The following is a 21872-nucleotide window of genomic DNA, read 5'->3' as shown; positions in this document are numbered from 1 at the left end:
TTTCTAGACCCTGCTGAGTTCAACTGGGTATCTGTCCTGTCTTTAAGAACAAAACAAAAACAACACAATGGCCAACAAGTTTCTCCTTGCCTACAGTAAATTAAATTCTAAGAGAAGATGGACAGTTTCTGTAAAAATACACACACAAAAAAAACCCCAACTTTGATACCCCAACAACAGTTGTTACAATTTGACAAAAACTATGCCTTTAAAGAGAATGTTTAAAAAAATATTATCAATGTACTACCTACAGAAAGCACGTTTGCATGCAGAACAAGGAAAATAAGCTCAAAGAGTAGGACCAGAGAAGAACATGGGTCCCACGGGTAATGTTTGAATTCTGTAAATTTCCTAGGCACACCACACCTATACATGGAGAGGAGGGAAACCTGACAGAAATTCCTACATCCACATACATTCACTAGGAAAGAAATGCTAAGCTACGTCCCAGAGTCTGATATGCTATTTGGGATTCAGGGGCCAGTAACTCTCTTGTCAGGCTATCAGTATCTTGTTTTTTGTTGCTTGGTGGTTTTTTTTTTAATTTCCTAAGAGCTGATCAAGGTTCATTCTTAGAAATTTCTGAAAGCAAAACAATGCTTGTGACTCCCCAACTAATATGAAGCTGATCTACTAGAAACCAGTCAGGGTGAGCTGCCCAGGGCCACCAGAGAGAACAGAAGCAGCACTTGGCATTAGCCTTGCTCCATTTCCACTGTGCACAAGGGAACAGATGCTCTTCAGTTCCCCTGCATTTCTACCTCTTTTTCAAAATATGACAGAGACAAGAACATATGACATCTGCCATGCCACACCCCTCAGCCTGCTTCCCTCTGCCCAGTGATGAAGTGTGGTACTTCAGCTGCTTGCCTCCATCCTTCTATCCCACTCACCCCCCTTTCCTCCCCTATGCTAAGGCAGAAAGAAGCAGGGAAGCTGTTGCTGTTTCTGTAGCTAACACTCTCTCTGTGTCACTAGGAAAAGGTGCTGAGAAAATAATCTGGTCCTTGAGGAAATGCTAAAGTTTGCAGCTGAGGGTGAAGTTCCTCTGTGGGTTCTGCTTCCAACTCTCAGCACTCTCATAACAGTCTCTCACAGCTGACACCCAGCTAGCCAGGATTCTTGATCAGAACCCAGGTTTTGCACTCCAGGCTGTTACATCAAAAATAGATACAACCACCTCACTTCCGTCTCCTGACTCTTCCCACCCTATCTTGGAAAGGTGTCTGTCAGAGATGTATATTTGGGGAGATGCTCCCAGCCCCACACTGACACTCCTGCAGTGCCTGGAAGGTCAAAGGCAGTTTTGTTCCTGTACTAAAATGAGGCTGAAGTGGGAACAAGATGTGTGTCTATGAAGGAACCTGCACTTTCAGACATTTGCACAGCGCCCAAGTACCTACTGCACAAGACAATAGTTATTGGGTGAATCACAGTTCTAGACTGAGGCACTTATCCACCCATACCTGCTTCTGGTGCCCAGATCAGTTGTTCCAATCTAGCCCTAAATTCCTTAAGCCAGGTGTGAGGACTTGAGTCTCCTGTTTGCAATGTACTGCTTAGCTTATGTTGAGTGCTCCTGTCGTTTAAACCCAACGTGACCATGTAGCTCTAAGCGAAGTCGTGTCGGGGGAACGTTGCCACAAATACAAACATCTACAGCATCTCTATGGAAAACTTAAAAACTGAGAAGTTTATTGAACAGTTGAAAATAAATAACAAAAGGGGGGGGCTCATTAAGTTTGCTTCTTTATACTCATTTATACTCACTCCAGCTACAGATAATGTGTTTTAGAATAAACATTAGTATTGCAGATGAGTGTGGGTAAGACAGAGTTCTGCCTTTTTTCTGCCCATCAGCAAACTCTAAAGTCTTTCTTTAAACAAAACAAAAAAAACCCCAACCAACCAAAATAGCCCACCAAACCCAACAAAAACCCCTCCAATCCTTTCCAAGGCTACTTTTAAGTTGTAAGGGCTACTCACAAGCCTAGTGAAATGACAATTCAGTGGTTGCAAGGATAAGAACACATAAGGTTCTTTTCATAATGCTTTAGGCTGAAGTAGGAATGTACTTTATCTAAATAGTAGGCTCGTACACGTTTATGTTTGGAAGTTTACTCAAAAATACTATGAAAATATTCTTAAAATACTACAGCCTGAAACAATGCATGACAGAAACAGTCTGCAGGCCTAGCATGCAGAATGGGAATCACAAGGTTTGGATGGACAACAGGGAGGAGTACAGATTACCAGAAATTACATGATTGTTCTCATTAAAAATAGTAAAACATTAATTACATTACAGGAAATACTAAAAACACAGTAAACTTTGCAGTTTGTAGGTTCTGCAAGAATGAGTTTAGTGCTTTGTTAGTTATTATTGAAACTCAAACAGTACTAGCTCCTTGACCTACAGTGGCACTGTAGACACATGCCAGGATCTGCACTTTGAGTCGTACTGGTTGCTGAGACAGGTAACATTCAGTGAGGTTGAGATAAAACATTGGCTGCCACAAGAACAAATGTATAAAATTCCCTGAAAAATTAGACAGAAGTGAACAGTGGCTGTTAATCCCAGAGAAAGCAAGAGGGAGGATATGTGCTTGCCTTACAGCATGACAGTGATTGCCAGCTGAGAGTTTAAGTTGGACTTGCTCTCACAAGAATCCCAAGTCCGTCTGTCTGTCCACAAAAGGGGTTTGTTTTATGCCCAGGCAGAATTGTTCTAACCCATTCCTGCCAAGGACCCGTGAATTGGTCTAGAATATGTCTGTTTTAACAGCAAAAATGCACAATGAACTCACAATCCTGCATGGAAGTACAATTTACAGAGGACAAAAAGAACCTCATGAATGTTTTATTCCCGTCCTTCTCCCCTCAATGTGAAGGCTACTCTCTGCTTTTGTCCCCCTCCCACCTTCTCCCCCCACCACCTCAAATAAGCAGATGCAATCAAGGTGAAATTTATTTTGAACCAATTCTGCAAAACAGTTCAACAATGCCATACTTTATAAAAATACTTAGTTACATAATTAAACTTATTACTATTTATATAAAAAGTGTGAATGTGAATTTTAAACTCTGTTAGGGTAAGAACCACATCAAGGTCTTCAGGTGAAACAAATAAATTTTCATAAACATACAAACTCTTTTGGAGAAGTTTTATAATACACAACCATTTACAATGAACACGTTCATTAAGTTAGTGTTTTATTCCTTTACTATACAAGTGTTATTACAATGAACTGTTCCATTCAGTAATTAAAAATCCATACAATGCCAGTGTCATTTTTGGCATTTTTTGTTATGACTGTATTAATACATAAACTCATATGATTGTGTTATTATTTTAAAATATTTAGAAAAATTAAAATTTCATCATCTTTTTTGGGTTTTTTGAGTATTTTGTGTATGTGTTTTTTTGTTTTGTTTTTGTTTTTCTTACAGAAAGCCCTTTTAAAATTTGATAACCACAGATGTACAGTTGATGAGCAATGATGAGGGAAAATGAAAAATGATGGCACTGTTCCTACACAGATCTGTTTGGTAGCTGGATGCAATGTAGTGTAAACCCATGAATGTTAAGTTTAGTACCAGAACTATATTACCAGCTCTTCTGAATTCATTTGTTGGATAACTTTACAATGATAATATGAATTCCAAGCCAGTAACTAAGTAAGAGTGTTTCAAAATTAAAGTATATAAGCTTGATCAGAAATTCAAGAACCTCATGCAAATTGTTGAGTAAAAGACACGACGTTATTGCTTGATATGTCAGTAGCCAAAGAAAATAAAATCTAGATGTAGTGTCAGCTGGGCTGAATACCAGCAAATTTCATTACTTGGACAATATTAAATATATTTTTTCCCTTTACTTTTTAAACTTTCACATTTTCTTTCACTTATTTTTAGTTAAATAATTCTGTAGGAAGGGCAGAAGTGGGAAGAGCAACGGTGTGTGTGTCTTAATAGCCAAGAAAAGCAGAAGTGCAATCAAATCCCTGAACTAGTGACAGATAGCACTTGTGGCACCCACCCTTGTTAACACTTACAAGCCACATACAACAGTACCAAACCTGTCTCTGAAAAAGGACTAAAAGGTGGCCATTTCTGAGCTTCAGTCTTGCTTTCCTGGTGAACTTTGTAACTTTGTTCAGATAGTCTTCCCATACAAAAGCTCGCTGTTCCACTGGAGCTTAAAAGATTAAAGGCTTTCCCCCCATGATTGTATTACATAGCTTCAAGTTCAAATATCATCATACTTTATCAACACAATTTTATAAAATATTACCTCATTTTCTAGTTACCTTCATTATTCTTAATTAGCTATGTAGAAAGAAAAAAGGAAAAATCTCTCATGCTACTTTCCAGTTATATTAACACAAGTATTAACACAGTGCATTATGCTCTCTAATCTCACTATTGATGTCTACCATTTAGATCAAGTTTCTCATTCACTGTTCCAATTTCTCTTTTTACCTGCCTACCCTAATTAAGTCCATGAAAGTGGAAGCTTAAAGATTGAGACTATAAATCAAATACAGTTGTACCATCTTTTGTTTTGTGGGGGTGGGGGCATACACATGTAGTTTTAAACACAGGGAGTTTTACTGAACTGGAATAGAATTGCTTGGTCCCACAACGTTCTTCTGCTTTAAAAAGGCCTTACCCCAAGATCACTAATTCCAGACAATTCCCTCAATAGTACAATGATTAGCAAATAATGGGAGAATAAAGGATTTGAAACATTGGTTTTTCTGCTATTGTTCACACCAACACTCATTCTGCCCCGTATTTTCAGTAAGCTTCCTTTGGACCCTGAAAATAAGTTGGGAAAGAGGAAAAAATAAAAAATATGTCATTGGTAAATCAGAGTATAACACTTTAAAAGTGGTTTTGTGCAACTGCATTATGAAATTCCAGTTTGCCATTAAGAGCATGCAAAGTAGCGAAGATTTTCTTTCCTGTGATTCCTTAGAGACTTCAGGAATTCTTTGCAAGTCTTTTACATTTGGCAGATTTGTGCATGTTATATAGACTGTTGGCTTATAAATTGTCTCCAGGCTGGTACTGTGGTTCTGTAGCAGTAAAGTAGTCCTCCAAGAAAGACTGTATATACTCAAATGTTGGTCTCTCATCAGGGTCCTTCTTCCAACACAGTTTCATTAACTCATGGAGAGACTCTGGGCAGCCTTGTGGACAAGGCATCCTATATCCACGTTCCACTTGTTCTAGAACTTCTCGATTCACCATTCCTAAAAGGAAAGCATATTAGCTCTGAATGACATGATGCAAAGAACAGTTTCCCAAAGCTTTTCAAGAACCTCTGCAGCTGCAAAGCATGTGGTTCTACCAGAACAGAACCTTTAATGAACACACTTCATAGCGAATGAAATTTTTACATTCTGCATTAAATACATTTTCTACAACTTATTTCAGTACACTGGTAATTCCTCAACACATAGTACTTTTCCCTTTCTCCCTGTCCCATTGCCTTGGACTTGTCCTTTCAGAGAGGAGAATCAAGCCCAAATAGCTTCTCCCTGCCTTAGGTTCCACTCAAGCACCACTTAATTTGAAATCAGGCCAAGAAAAAGGCTTTATATATCCCTAACAGAACTGCCTTACACATTCCAGATACAGCAAAATATCTGCTGAAAAATGTTTACTTTCAAAAACTGGTTCAGCAGGTTCAGTGTAGTGATGCTCTCTTTAGTCTGGAACAATGTCAAAAGTAGAAATATCAGGAACAGACAGATAGAAAACATAAGGATACCCACTAATCTGAAATAAACTGTCGGTCACATTTAGAAGTGCTATTATCTTAAAACAGTTTAAAATATGCAATATTTAATCTGAAAATAAACCTTTGTGAACAAAGGAACCAGTGAGGTGTGACAGTTTTTGTTTCTGCTTGTCAACTGTGGGCTCTGAATGAAGGGAAAAAGTACAAAAGGTAACTTCAGAGGCAGAGAATACAACAAAGAAAACAAAAATCTATTAAATCTTTCTGTTACCTGGATATGGCACTCTCCCCTTAGTTACCAGCTCTGTCAGTAAAATTCCAAAGGACCACACATCCGACTTGATTGTAAACCGACCATACAACGCTGCTTCTGGAGCGGTCCATTTAATTGGAAATTTAGCTCCTACAAACATTGGAAAGACAGATTCTCAGTTTTCCCTTGCTAATCCACAATTTGCTTGCATTTCAAAATATTTTCAAAAGAATAATGCAATAAAAATAGTTTTATACTTTGCTTTATTGATAAAATTCAAGGTGGAATAGTATTTTAATATTTCTCAAACTAGGACTACTGGCTACAATATCTGGAAGCACTAAAGACATCTGAGAGTCTTACTTAAATATGTTTCAAAAAGTGAACTTGATGAACAAATTCTCTGGAATCTCATCTCTCTTCAAACTGTTTTATCCCCCAAAAATAATTAGAAGTGCTTTTTGAAAACACAAACAAACTGCCACATAACTTGGAACAAAGGAAGTTTACTAGGACTACACTTAGGCAAGGGGCTCACCTAAACAGAGCTGTGAAAGCACACTTCCATGCATGATCTTTCTCCATGAACACAGAACACACAGGCATATTCTGCTAAATGTAATAGTTCTAAGCAATTGAAAGGCAACCAGTCTTATTAAATAAATTAACTGGCCTTACCTTGTCTTGCAGTGTACTCATTGTCCTCTATTAACCTTGCTAAACCAAAATCTGCTATTTTACACACAAGATTGTCTCCTACAAGAATGTTAGCTGCCCGGAGGTCCCTGTGGATGTAGTTCATTCTTTCAATGTAAGCCATGCCATCTGCAATCTTAAAAAGAAAAGTGTTATAAAAGGTTATTTTTCATGGCTATATACATTTCTCCCAAGCATTAAGCTGCACCCCCTTATTTTAGCTCCATTCCCATTGTATAAGTATAGGAATTACAGCATAGCAACCAAGAGCTTGGCACTGATTAGTGTGTCTGGCTGTGCAGTATCTGTTAATTGCAAACCAGACTGTTTCCTTTCTGACAAATTACAAATCCACAACAGAAGGTGTAACACAGAGCAGCATAGAACAGCCAGAGCATTTGATATTTACATTCAGTTGCTATGTGATACCTCTTCTCTAGGCACAAAACACAAGTTTTTAAAGTTTTTTTGGTACCTGAGCAGCCATGTCAACCAGCTGTGGGAGTTTTAAGTATTTCCCTTCCCCTTCTTTAAGGAAGTCTAGCAAGCTGCCTGTAAAACATAACACATTTGGGGGGGGAAAAAGGAGGAAAAAACAAAAACATTAACTTGACCTGAAAACACAAATGAGATGATCTTCTTAGACAATAATGTTGTCTAAGAAGAAAATTGATTGACACATTTATCTCATGAAATCTGTATTTGAAAATCCATCATTTACTAGAATATGTGACCCAGTGATCATGCCCATAGTTACCTCTACACTGGTAACTAGTTAGTTAGCAATTATATCCACGTCGTTTGGATTCCACTTCAATAATGCAAATAACTAAACAATAACAAAACAGACTGCTGTTTCTGGCAATACATTGGAATTTTTCCAGTGTTGTTGGTATCAGTGCTCCTCCTAGCTGGACTTTCTTCCGCTGTTAGATTTATAATTGCAGAACAAAAAAACCTCTATCCCTTACTTACATTTTTCTGCCAGCCCCAATCATATATTAGAAAAAGACGCAAAATAAAAGCAACAATTTCAGAATAATTTTTCTTTCTTACAGTGAAAACTATCTTCAATTCTTTACAATACCTTATTTTCTCCCATTTATATAACACAATTGTACCCAGAACATTACATGAGCAGTATTTAAAATCAGTTCCAAGGACCTGTGCTTCTGTTAAGACTCCGACCTCTACTTGCGCAGTAAAGCTTTGTCTCTACATAAGTTTTCCCTACAGGTGGCATTATGTCACACATGGTAAGAATAGGACCTCTTTCCCAAGAAGCTGGTGAAGATTGGTAACTAATCACTCTTGTCACTGTCCAAATTACAGCAACAAAATTACAACTGTGGCCAAGGTGGGGAAAGAAACTACTTGACTGCATATCCTGAAGTGGATTCATAGCAGTTCATAGCAGTTACTCTGAATTAGATTTCTCCAACATAACTTTAGTGACTAACTGTATTTTTGCACAGTGAAAGTAAAAATGTGTCAGGTCAGACCCACACTGCTGCTGCTGTTTGCTGTGTGTGTTTGCACAGACTTTTTCTGACCTTGGTTCATGAGATCAAAGGACTGAAGAGGAGCAAAGATTTCACACTGATCTCTAGTAACCTGTCCACACTGCAAAAAACAGTTGGATACTTTGCAGTTTGTACCTGCTTCTCTTTCTTGTGAAAGGGGAAATAAAAATAAATTGTCCTAGTAGCTTAGAACAAGGAAATTCTGTGGGTTTTGTAAAATATAAGAATTTTGTCAAAGGAAAGCTATAAAGAGAAGCTTCCAACAGCATTTTGAATCCATAATTTAGACAAATGACAATTCTTCTGCTTTTGCAAGGTAACTAGTTCTGGTAGTGAACTTTGCTTTTCTTTAGGCAGTTATAAATATTTTTTTCCTTACTGCCTTGCTGAAATCTGATTTCTGAACAATGAAAACTGACTTTGCAGTTCCTAGTGTTATTTAGGAACAAAAATGCAGAAGGAAGTTTTTACATTTTCTGTTCATTTTTACCTTTTTGATCCTATACAACCCTTTAAAAACCCCATCCAAACAGGAAAAAAGTAAACCCATACATTTGTAGTGCACTACTGAACACAACTAGCCACTCCCTTGCTTCTGCAGTTTATGAGGATAGCAAAATTTCTCTGAGTTGAACAGAAGTCTGCATTTTATAAAAAATGGAATAATTGACTTGGAAATCTGCTGCTTCTTAACAGTCATATGCTTATGATGTTTATTTCTACATTCTGCCTAAATCTCTAAATCTCTGTTTCAGCAGCAGGGGGAGGGGGACATGACACAGAGCAAAGGAAGAAGGATCAAAGACTGAAAACAAGGGGATAAAGGAGAGAGTCTGGGGAAAAAACCACTCAACCTTTTTAAAATTTACTATTACACTGCTGGGAAAAAAACACTAAAAAACCCAAAGCACAACATGTTTTGTTGTTAGCATGACCTGTCTACAGGCAGGCATAATCTCATAATAATACTCCCAGCTACGCTGCTCCATTTAAATCTAATGGACAGTACACACTAAAAATGAGGAGAAAAACCCCCCCAATCTTGCACTTGGAAGATTAGAAAGGGTGACACAGATGTGCAAAAGAATCATGCCTCTGCCCATAATCTAAATCAGGACTGCTCCAAGTAGGTCAAGCGTTGCTCATTTTAATTTAATCAAAATTAACACTTATACTCCAGTTAGCTTATACCTAACATTAATTAAACATTTGATTTGTTGCTGAGGTCTTAAATAACTTTTTAAATGTAGCATTTCTAACTATTCTGTCCCACACCTTTTGTCATGAATTCAGTGACGATGTAGATTGGCTCCTCAGAAACAACCGCGTACAGCGGAACAAGCTTGTCATGTCGTAGCTTCTTCATGATCTGAGCCTCCTGCAGGAAAGCTTCTGGCATCATTGTACCAGGTTTTAGTGTCTTGATTGCTACTTTTGTGGTTCCATTCCATGTTCCTAGAGAAACAGATCAGGTTTTATTGCCCACTGTAATACTGAAGAGATTTTCTGCTGCAACTTTTTTTTTTGCTTCTGTTTTCTTAGCTAAGAAATAATCATAAATTAGATATAATCATAAGCTAGAACTATACTGAATATTAATTTTACCATTACATGCATGATCATAACTGGTATTTTTTCCCCTTCATTTCTCTATGATATAATCTTTTCAGATCCCAATACTGATTTACTTAAAATACTATTAGAACATTCACAGGAACAACTGAAATGTGTCACATTAAGCTCTTACCCATCCACACTTCACCAAAACATCCTTGGCCCAACTTAACTTCCAGCCTCAAAGATTCTCTAGGAATTTCCCAAGCATCTTTTGCTAGTCCCTGTGTCTGTGGTTTCACAGTGGGACACACAGTTGTTAGCTTATGACATAGCCCATCGGCATGTTCTGGAAAACAGAAAAAATAGTCAACAGCTTCACAGTTAAGCAAGGGCAAGACTGTAACAAAAGTAACATCTTAATCTTGATAAAAAACAATTAGTCCATTTACTTTTTGTTGAAATCAGAAAGCAATTTTCTAGTTGTGAATTTTAAGAATAAGCTATGGATGTAGTCCTTCTTCCTCACAGCAGGCACAAGGTAACAATGGGACACTGGAACTTGGGCTTACCTCTGTAGTGTTTCACCAGCTTCTGTAGAGATTCAAATTGTGCTCTGGTTGTGATATAGTATCCACCATTGTCAAGTTTCCTGATTTTGTAGTGTTTTACATTATCACCTCTGACCTCATCCCAGTCACGTATAGAAAGGGAATAAGCACCTAGGAAAAAAAGTCACATCTGGTTCTTCACCAAAATATAAAAAGGTATCTAACGTAACTCCCCAAGTGTCATGGCACACATACATAGTGTGCACATTCATGTGTATCATGGGACAGGTAGAAAAATGTTCACTTTGTTGTTGGGGAGAGCAGAGAATGGGAGAGAGAAGAGATACACAGAAACATACATACCTTTAGTGGTTTCACTCTCTCTTACTAAGAAAATACCACGCTGGTTCCCAGGATTTAAAAGTAGCCTTTCGGCATCCTTCCTGCCCATCTTACCAAAATACCACCTAGAAAATTTAAAAGGAAATGTGTAAATAAAAGCTTCCTATGCTTTGGTACTCATATAAGCAAAAGATTTAGAAATCTCAAGCACTGATTGGACTACTAATATTCCAAAACAGTTGCTGGGCTCAAGTATCGCAAAGCGGATAGGGATCAACAAAAGCAATGACATCCATACAGACAAAAGATTAAGATGACCTATTTCTGTATGACTCTCATTTCTGTTATTTACAAAATACATGTAAAGAGGCCTGTATCTGCAAATACTATGGTTTTCTGCTGGTTTAACAATGGACATCAACTGCTCTTAACATTGAAAGGAACACTTTCCCCAAGCTAAGTTTTCAGGCCAAGATCAATCAGATGACACACTTTGGTAGCACATTCAGAATTGCAGCAGCTGAAATACCTTCTTTAAAAAGTTTTGGCTTTGTGCTAGAAAACAATATTTAATGCAAAGTGAGTGTGCATAAATATCATTGGATGACAGGTTCATTCAGGTTGGAAGGACCCTTGGAGTTCTCTGGGGCAGCCTCCTGCTGCAGACAGGGTCAGCAGTGACATCACACCTAGTTGCTCAGGATGTAGTCCGCTTCAGGCTTAAAAGCCCTGAAGGACAGATCACCAACCTGGGCAACCTGTACCCCTTCCTGGCTGTCCTCAGGATAAAAATGTTTCTTATATTCAGCTGGAAACTCTCCTGTTTCAATTTCTGTTGCCTCCCATATTTCTCTACCTCAATAGAGAGAGACCTTTTTTCTACTGATCATTTAGGAAAAACCCTATGGTAGATGTCATTTACTTCTTTGCGAGTAACATTCCAAAATGCTGAATTCTTCTGATACCAAAAAGAACACAGATGTTTTAGAAGACTTGCATTTTTTCTTGCCTTCAGCTCTTTCACATAAGGAGTTTTTTCTTCTATACTCCCACAGTGTGCCCATCCTGATGAACATCCTGCACACAGTGCTGTCCTGAGCCAGTGATAATTTTAAAGTCCATTCTCCTATGAATCCCCAGACTTTGGATGTATTTAGATGTATTTCTAACTACATCTGTTTTTATTAAATGCGTCAGAAGTTACAAATGATGTAAAGTGTAAATTTCAAACATTTTTGTCAGTCACTATCTTATCGTCAAGTTAATTCGGCTTCATGAGTGATGGGAAAAGTAGTACTGCAAACTGCTGCAAAACAATGGTTTTGTGGATTAAACTTTTTCTGGGGAAAAAATGTAGATAATGAGGGATCACTTTGCTGGCCATGAACAGAATGGCCTGTGCAATCACATGGGAATTTGAAACTTATTCTTACATTTTGTTGTATGTGCAGTTTGAGTGTTGAAGGAGATGTGCAAAGTTAGAAATGGATATGAGAGTATACACACTGGAGACAATTTGGATGTAACCTAAAATCTTACAGAAGCAAACTTGAACCTAGTTCATAACTTCACATAAAAATGCCTTCCTCAGACTACAACAATTTACAAACTATATTGTAAAGTGCTGTTTTATTTCACTACCTATAAAATAATAGTTGGGTTTAATTGCTTTCTTTTTTAGAGACAATTAAACATTTACATTATGGTGTCATTAAAAAAAGCACACAAATAATATGGATCCTGTCAAAAGCAGTTTCTGCTATAAATACCTCCAGGCTTAGAAAAGGCCACAGACAAACTCTTAGCAACTTGGGGCTCTGTATGACATTTGCACTTTTATCTCTAATTGCAGTCACTGCACAAAATCTATAAACTCTATCAAAGCACAGGGCTAACAAACTCTAAAGCAATGAGCTGTATTCCAAATGCTGAGGGGATATTTCATAAAATTGGCACTGTTTTTTTAAAATAAACAGTTTTTAGAAGGTTCCTCATTCATCACCCTTTACTCTCACCTCTAGTCACCACATAAACGTATGACAAATCCCACCACTTTGTTCTGGCCAGTGTTTAGGAGCTATGCTTTCTTTGTAAAGGGCTACCATTTCCATTTTACCACTATGGCAGTTGTAATAGCCTAAGCTTTTATTGTGTAGTTCTAAAAAAAAGAAATCTTTGACTTTTTTTCCCCTAAAAATAAACAAGTTAATAATTTTAAAACCCGATGAAACTCAAGGGTGTAAAATAACAGAGCATCTTTGATGCAATCATTTTTTAATAGCACAGAGCCAACTGAGAGCAGCAGCAGCAACATGCTAAAGTCTCAGCTTGAGATTCAGCAAACATCTTGAAAATCAGGCACTTTTCCCAGACATGCAGTAGCAAACAGAGAAGTGCACAGATCACATATCAGCGAACTGCTGATTGGCAGTATCACTGAAACAAGAGCTGTGCAGCTTTATATTTCTAGTACAACAAATACAATCCCTTGGAATAAGGATAACCTAAAACTCTACTCCAACCTACGGGACCCACAGTAATTTTATGTGATTGTCTAACCACTCCAGGATGTTAGTAAATGAATGTATGAAGCACTGGTACACAAAGCAGTATAATTTTCCAAATTCATAGCAGTCCTTAGCATATCAAACAATTTTGTCACTAAAAAGTTATTACAGATTAATAGATTAACAATAATTGTGCACACAAATGCTTTTTTAGAATGTAAGGTTAGGTAATACCAAGTATATAGCTGATCTTGACTCAGGGTTTGGCAAGCAAAAATAGGGCTAAAAACCTAGAGTTGATGGTGTGTGAACTCTTTAGCTAAAACCCATAAATTTTTGCTTTATATGATACACAAGGCATGCCCTCCAATTTTTATCATTACTGAATTCTCCCATCCTTTCTCCTTAGCCCTGCATGTAGCAAGCAGGCAGAAAACATCTGCATGAGTGTCTACCCCATGCTTACTATTTATACCTTTGACATAATCCAAGTAGCACTGCTATCCTTTCATTAATAGTATTCTCCTATTTTACTCCTAAATGTTACATATAATGAATTTAAAAACCAGTATTACCACAGGGTAGGAAGTATATAAAATTGACAGAATACAGTATCTTACTCTTCTGCTTGAATGGAGTCTGCAGGAGCTACATAATTGCTTGGGATGTAGCCTGTCTTTCCTGTAGCAATGGATCTTGCTTCCCACCAGTCTCCTTCCCTGCAATGAAACATCATTACCTCTTCCACATATAAACACAACATATAATCCCACAGCACCTGTAATGTACTCATGTATGAAAGACAGGTAAATTTAGGAAACATGTTATTTTAATTATGAGGGCATCTTAAATAGTTTGTGCTGCATCTACATACATTTCGTGTTATAAGCAACACAAATGCACTTTAGTGGAATTTGATATTTTAAAGATTTGGGGCTTTTTTTTTTAAATGTAAAACCAAAATGCTTTATGGCAGAGATGTGTGAGCAAACTTGTGAGTTGTCTAGTCTTCATATGCCTCTCCAGATCAGAGAGTAACTCCAGATGCAGAGTCTGGGATGGAGCAGTAGCTGTCCCCACCTTTGCTGCCCCCCAAAGGGGGTAGCTGTGCCTTGCTGCTACAGTTCTACATCTGCACCCAAACCCTGATCTCAACCTGAAAAGTTATTGTATTAGCAGTATTATATATTTTAACCCCATGCTTGTTGAATATTGAATGTATTTAAACAAAAAAAATCAATTACCCTTCACTGAAATAGGATATATGGATTTCCAAAAGAACTAAGGATCTAATTATTTCAAACAACCCAGTGAGGTCTGTGAATGAGAACACTTACGTGTTATTTATTATCTGGAACCGTTCACCTTTCTTAAATGAAAGGTCATCTGTAGTTCTAGCTTCATAATCATATAAGGCCACAAATACAGTAACACCACCTTAGGAAAAAGAAAAAAATATCCTGTATGATATAGCAGTAATGTTGCAACACTTGATTTAAAGACTTATCCATGAAACAATAAATCAGTTTTGTTTGGAAGCAACTAAACACTCTGGGTTGCATCTCATTTTGGAAGACAGATCAATAACCTGCTAATTTCTTAGGACAGAGCTATGCCTATAAACAGACATTCTGAAAATATGCCTCCACACCACAAAAGGCCACTAGACACATCACTGGAACCACATTAATAATTACAGCACTTATATACAGAAACCTGCATGACGCATCACCAGCAAAAAACCCCAAACCCTTAGCATCTTTATTAAGCTTGCTTCTTGTTAAGAAATGCAATTCTGGAAGAACCTACACCACCACAATAGTGAACCATCAGCCACTAATTTTCACAGAAGTGAAAGTTCCTGCTGCACTTAGCTATAAATAACCGATGCATTCCCAAGTTTTTGAGGTTACACATCAAGACCTACCCAAGGAACTGAACCAGAAATTAAAGTATTCTCCTGGGGACAAAGACATTCCTCTGCTTTAGCCCTGATGATTTTTTTGATGCCACCAAGTCTCTCCACCCGTGAAGCAGACCCTGGCTGAGGATGATCCATCAGAGCATTACTCCAGAGAACGACGACCAAGACAGGTCACATGAGGAACAGCTGCACTCCACCAACACTAAGGAATCTGCCTTCCATCCCACTGCTGGTATAGTGCACGCTGTTGAACATGTCCCCCAAATAAGACAGATGTAAGAGAGGTGGATGGTAGGAAGGCTTCTACACTTAGCAGCAGAAAACATTTTTCTATACTTCAAAGAACTAATCTATAAAACTGGGAAGACAGAGAAGAGGAAGAGGGAAAGGAGAAAAGGCTGTTTGAGATGTACAAGCTATTAGTAAAAATAAAGAATCATGTACCATAACCATGAGAAAGTTAAAAGAGAAAATCGCAAATAGTCAATTCAGAAAGACTTTTTAAGCCCTAGAAATGCTATTTCTTAGTCTAATTAACATTTAGGAAGCCTAATGATCATCCAACCAATAACATATTTTAAAATGTATAATACTACATCTCTAATATGCACATGTACATATCAGGATGTACATGAAAATCCACCAAGAGAAAAATGTTGCATCTAATTTAGGTCTTAAAATTAGCATGACCATGATCAGAAAGGAAGAATACATAATGCAATGGGGACAGTCTATATGCAATATTCTTTTGCAGTGTACACTTTCTGACATAAGAGCTCCTAATCACCTAAATAGTTTGATTTGGAGTCTTTCTGTCGTTACAGTCTCTCAGCAGGCCTCAGCTGGAAATGAATTTACAGTTCCGCTAGGAAAAACAGAACAAAATCCCCACAGGAGGTTAGAGTAATTGAAGGGTTTTTTTTAAAGTGTGATTTATGAACTCAAAATGAATGAAAATATTCCTTAGAAGTAGTAGCTCCTAATTTAAGTTAAAAATCAAAACAGTTCTACCAATTTTTCTCTATATTACTAAATTATTTTGATGACACAAACTGATATGTGGAAAAAGAAAACAGTGAGGATACAAACAGTATTCACACAAACAGAAAGCAAATGTTACGAAAATAAACCATCCCCAGAAAGTTCTTCAGCAGATGAAAACAATCAAAACTCTCAAGTCACAATATCACAAAAGTTTTTAACTGCATATAAAGAAACTTGAAAAACTTCTGCTACCATAAAACCTCTTTTTATTCTCAGTCACAAGTGTTATTTTTTCATAGCAAAGAATACAAAAATACTTGAAGAGAACAGCATCAACACTGACTGATTTAAACAAAGATACTGTCAAATGATATTTCAAGTCTCTTGCAGCTGTTTTCTTTGTGAACCACTCTGAGGTGATCTGGTTTAGTTGTTCAAACTATCTGTAGCCACAAGACTTCTGTTAAAGGTTTTCCTTTTATTAGGTCAGTACGCCATCCTCTAATCTATGACTGGTTTTGGAGAGAAGACTTTACCTTCTTGTTCAGCAAAGGGATTACAGAGCACTAGCATAGCGGAAGGCAAGAACAGCAATCCATTTTTATGTTTTGATTTTCAGCAATATTCTATGAATTCAAAGTATCTGAAGACAGACAGTGTGTAATACAGGAGCAGCGTGACTAACTCAGATTTCTTCTTTTCTGCTCTAGAGGAATAAAAGATGGCTGAACTTTTCAGCCTCACTACAGGCCATGATGACAACCATATCATCCTCTTGTCACTCATCACTGATCAACTGGATAAGTACTACTGACATTTACATCCTGTTTCACAAGCCCATCTATTCTCCTCTCTTGTGAAGCAAAGGGTGACAGAATGTGATCCAATGTTTTATTGGTCACAAATACAAAAAGCTTACAGCAGATGAAGACTGTCATCTCATTTGCTCATAAAACCACCCAATTTTGATTGATCTGAAAGGCAGTACTGAATGTACCAAATAATTGTTACTGCAATTTTGTTTATGTATGTATGTATTTATGTATGTATGTTTTTTTGTGGATAGGCTGGTTTTACAGAAAAAAGCGGAATAATTTCATATGCAGTATCATTTTGCCTAATTGCAAAACAATGGAAGCGTTCCCACAAATCAGCCTGCCTGCTGATAACTGATTTCACACTGATGAGATATCAGACTCTCTTTTCATGAGAAATCTCTCTTGTTGACTCTGGTTCAAGATATAACATGCTTAACAACCAGCAGGAACAGGAGCAGGCAAGAGAACATCCCTTCTGGTCTCTGCAGCAAAGGATTTGTGGTACCCAGTGGGGGGCTACATCCCTGATGTCTGGTTATGCCCAGGAGTGCCTGCATGCACTGCTGGAGATTCCTACATGACCAAAGAACCAGATCTAGTAAGAAGAAATACTCCAAGGTTCTTGGGGGAGTTGAAATACAATAAACTTTCCTCAGCAGAGCTAATGAAAATAAATAAATGCTGCCCTTATTTAATTTCTGCATATGTTCATCCAAAAGAGGGATTCAGAGTTGACTCATAGATGATACAGGCTAGATGTTAATTTTAATTATTTGGGTTTTAATGTACTCCCAAGAAAAGGACCATGAGGTGATCATTACCTGACAATTCATACTTGGTTTCCTGAATTGCTTAATGCCAAGGTCAGAATGTGTTTTCAAGGATCTCAGATTTCTTGTGTTTCTAAAAGACTTTAAATGCCACTGGAACAATGCAAACAGTTCAGCACTGTAATTGTGCCAGCATTAGAGGTTTGTGGGAAAACTAGAAATAGACTGTAAAGGAATTATTTACTCTGTTTTCTGAAGTGTCTGTAAAGTGCTTCTAGAATAAATTAGTCTGTCTTTTTAGTGTCTCTCAAAAAAAATTAATAAAGCACAGCTTCCTGTCAAAAATATCCATCAAAACAATGAAACTAGTTACATGGACAAAATCAGTATTTTTGTAATTTTTAAGATTTTAATATTAAGGTGGGTTTATAACATCAAATATCCATGTTGCTTAAAAATGCTGTATCTTCTGTACCTCAGCCAAAAAGGTCTCTGTGTGCTGCAAATTCTATCTCTACATTTTCCATTCTGGTTTTCATATGACCACCAAAAATGGGAATTCCACTCTTTCATTTCACACATATTGTTCCCACACTAAAGTACATAGAATATAATGCAAATCCAGTTTAGCTTCAGAAATTCATTCAATATTGTATTAATGTTACTTAAAAGTAGTCAGACTTAAAAAATCAGTTTAAAAAATCAATTTCCTGAATCTGAAGTGTTTTTCATTTTGTACATCTCCCAAGTTTAAAGCCATTATCCCATACACATCCTTTCAACAGCTTACAACTTCTAATGTAATTTTATCAACTATTCCCATTATTGTCTTTAGTAACTCTTAAATTTCTCTGTTCTGTGATCTTAACTGTCCCCACAAAAATAAAAGCCTAAGCACCCAACCTTCATGCCCCAGTCACTAGTGAATACAGGCTGAATTATTACATGAGCAGTAAAGATACTGAAAATCAGGAGTCTCTAAAAGGCAATTTATTTTAAATTTGCAATTTATTTCTGTGTGGCAAGGTGTCACAGTATTTTTTCTACCATGACTGCCAAGCAGCTATAATACTAAATAATAATAGCATCATTTTATGTAACACTCACCTGTTAAAGTACTAGGATATGTACTTGGCACAGCTGAAAATGAAGATGATGCTCCTCCAAAGGGTGTCATTCCTGAAGGCCCTCCAAAAGGAGTCATGGAATGACTATTAAAATTAACTGCTGATCCCTTTATTGACGGTGACTGTGTTGCTTGGCTGGAATCTGATCCATAATGACTGACATGGGAAATAACAGGTTCTGGAGCATTTTCAGTTCTGTATTTCATGGCTGGGCCTTTACCTTCTTTGCTTTTAATGCACCCCATCGTTGCTTCTGCAAGGATGAGAGAGAAAAAAAGAGTTCATCTTCATGTTGTCTTAAGATAGCTAACACAGGATATTCCCAAAAAGTTATTCCAAGTGTGAATTTATTACTGTTAAACCCCATGCAGAGTGTGAACTCTGATGAAAAAGTGTTCTGGAATAAAACCTAAACTATTACCAGAAGCCTTAATTATTTTCCTCTACAACTTTACATAATAACAGCACATTTGGATTATTCTTCATCCTGATTACTTGACAAACTGTAAATGGTAACAATGAAAAAAACGGGGGAATCAGGCAGCAGATAAGGAAAAGACACTGGAGTATTCTATAGCAGGGCGGAGGGGGAAACAGATGTGACAAATCCAGATTCAATTATAGGAACCAAACCCAAAGCAATTCTACAAAGAAAACCAATGGGGCATTCCTGCTTTCTTTTTTAAGCATCTGTCAATGAAGTCTTGACCAACCGCTGACATCTTTAAAGACACAGCCCCCCAAAATACATCTCACAAACAAACCTCAGACATTCATCACAGCCAGAGGATAGGGTTAAGCTCTAGAGTAACTAAAATTGAAAGAAATCCAAAAGTAATTACAATTCCTAAGGGATTTAGAAACTGAACCATGCCCGGACAGGTGACAATTTATATCCTTGATGGCCCAGGAGTGCCAGCAGCTCCCACTACAGGCAGACAGTGCCAGAGATCTCTACCGTGGGGGCACCTGCTGCTGAAGGGAATCAGAGAGGAGACCTGTCACCAGCAATTAACACCGACTGAGCCTTAAGAAGTCACTACCTGTCATTTATCAGGTGGTGACAACTGGCAGCAGGCATTTTCTGGCTTACCCCAGTTGGGAAACAAATCAGGAAGAAAACAGCAGTGTCTATTAGATGCAGCACTAGTCTGGCATTAAAATCCCTGTGTTATTTGCAGTAGGGGGTTTAAAAATCTACTTTAACTACACAAGTAAAACCTCTACAGACATAGGAAATCAACTGCTCCACATTCTCTAATGAATCAATTAAAAAAATAAACAGCAGGAGCCTGAAAGCATGAAAACCACATATTTTGATAAGTACAACAACAATTTCATGGACTCTAACTAACAATTAGGGAAACAGAGTATTTCCCAATGTGTGTCTAATTCTTTTTTTCCTTCTCAATTCCTTCTTACCTTGTTAACTATTAGACACAGAAATATGGAACAAAGTAATTTTTACTAAACAAATACTGCTGTAATACAGTCACACTGAGAGAAAATAACACCCTCTCTATAACTAACCGTTACAATAATAAAGATACTGTAATTTCCTCAAGAATCATGAATCAGAGTTCCTGGAAGGAACAAGGTCCACAGACAGTGAAACACCCTATAAAATTTAATGCTCAAAAACATTGTATTTATCATGTCATTTCAGCCCCTAATACTGCAATGTAATACAATTACTGATGCAGAAACAAGCAGCAACAAAGTCAAATAACTGCCCTTTTACAAATCATATTTAAGGTTTTCCACAGAATAATGAATCATCACAAAGCACACCTTTCCAATTATTTTTACTTCTTATACTATTATTGCCAACTTATTAACTATGAACAAATGTTAACAGAGCAAGGCTCAAATACGTGAATAAGAATGCAATCTGCCTAAATACTTTACAAAAAACACGTTACTATGTACAGTAGAAAAGCCAGTTATTAATTCACAATAGAAGTCAAACATCCTTTTAATTTCAGAATCACATCCTTTTAATTTCTCTACTGCTGCAAACAGATACTATAAGCCCAAACACTTTCTTCTGGCCATGTGGCTGCCTATTGTGAATTCTTGTCCTCCTCTGAGGCCTACCTGGCTATTTTTAAAAAACTTGAATTCTGTTTTCTGCTAGCATTGAATAAAAATCCAATCACCTTTGCAAAAATGTCTTTTCTAATAGCACCGATTGCTTGCCTTTGGCTGGAAGTTGAGCACACAATTCAAAAGTCCAGTACACTACTAATGTTAATCAAGTAGATTAAAAGGGAAGCACACAGACATCTGTCCAAATGTCCATCACAAATGTATTTCCGTCCTTGTGCCATTTACCTAACTTGTAGCAGGCTGATAAGACCTCAAGATTAAAAAAAAAAAGCAATGAAAAATAGATAGTAAACAATTTACCAAGTCCAGTAAAACTGCTGGATTCTGCCCACGGAATTGCTGATTTGATCAAATGGCTGGTAACTACTATCACCCATACGTGCTCACCTGCTAAGGCTGTGTTAGCAGCAAGAACTCACTATTGGGACGCTTGAGTGTCACAAAGAAAAGCCCTCACTGAAGACCTAAATTCATTCGAGAAAAACAGAATCAGCCTCTCCCTTGCTTCTCCCCTCCCCAGCCACTTCACTGTTAAGGTAATCTTCTTTCAGGGGTTAAAGAGATTAACAACAGAGATTCAATCAGCACTTCAAAGAGAAGACATTCAGAAATAAGCAGACAAAAATGTAAACACTTTTATAACCGCATACTCACAAAAGAAAATTGAGCAAACTCCTTAGCTTTCAAAAGCAAAAAAATATAGGTGCGAACTGCAGTAACATTCTGTATATGCATTTGTGAAGATAAGTTAAAAGCATGAGGGGAGGGAAGATGACATAAAACAAGAGCAAGTAGTAAAAAATCCCTGACTGCCCATCCTGTGGGGGAAAACCCCCAACGACTTAGTACTGTTTAGTCTTATAATAAATTGCTGGATAAAGAACAAAAAATCCCTAAGCAGCTGGTGTGCAACGCTGGATTTGATTATTCCGGTACTACATTTGTTATCAAAAATGTATGTAACT

The 21872-nt window shown here is 37.3% G+C and overlaps 1 protein-coding gene across 2 annotated transcripts in view; it reads right to left on the bottom strand.

Annotated features, from left to right (window-relative positions):
- Positions 1-2962: 2962 nt before the first annotated feature.
- Positions 2963-21872, bottom strand: part of YES1 (YES proto-oncogene 1, Src family tyrosine kinase) — a 49656-nt gene continuing 30746 nt past the window's right edge. For both annotated transcript variants that reach the window (XM_030970052.1, XM_030970044.1), the window contains 11 exons: positions 18779-19051; positions 14513-14612; positions 13796-13894; positions 10690-10793; positions 10348-10497; positions 9969-10124; positions 9497-9676; positions 7174-7250; positions 6681-6834; positions 6021-6152; positions 2963-5258 (listed from right to left, as the gene is read on the bottom strand). In XM_030970052.1, the coding sequence (XP_030825912.1) occupies positions 5050-5258; positions 6021-6152; positions 6681-6834; positions 7174-7250; positions 9497-9676; positions 9969-10124; positions 10348-10497; positions 10690-10793; positions 13796-13894; positions 14513-14612; positions 18779-19043 (1626 nt within the window). In that variant the 5' untranslated portion in view covers positions 19044-19051 and the 3' untranslated portion in view covers positions 2963-5049. The remainder of the gene's footprint in view (positions 5259-6020; positions 6153-6680; positions 6835-7173; positions 7251-9496; positions 9677-9968; positions 10125-10347; positions 10498-10689; positions 10794-13795; positions 13895-14512; positions 14613-18778; positions 19052-21872) is intronic.

This window comes from Camarhynchus parvulus, chromosome 2 (assembly GCF_901933205.1).
Source record: "Camarhynchus parvulus chromosome 2, STF_HiC, whole genome shotgun sequence".
In the NCBI taxonomy this organism is placed as follows: domain Eukaryota; kingdom Metazoa; phylum Chordata; class Aves; order Passeriformes; family Thraupidae; genus Camarhynchus; species Camarhynchus parvulus.
The sequence above is the reverse complement of the archived record's forward strand: the minus strand, read 5'-3'. Positions and strand labels throughout refer to the sequence as shown.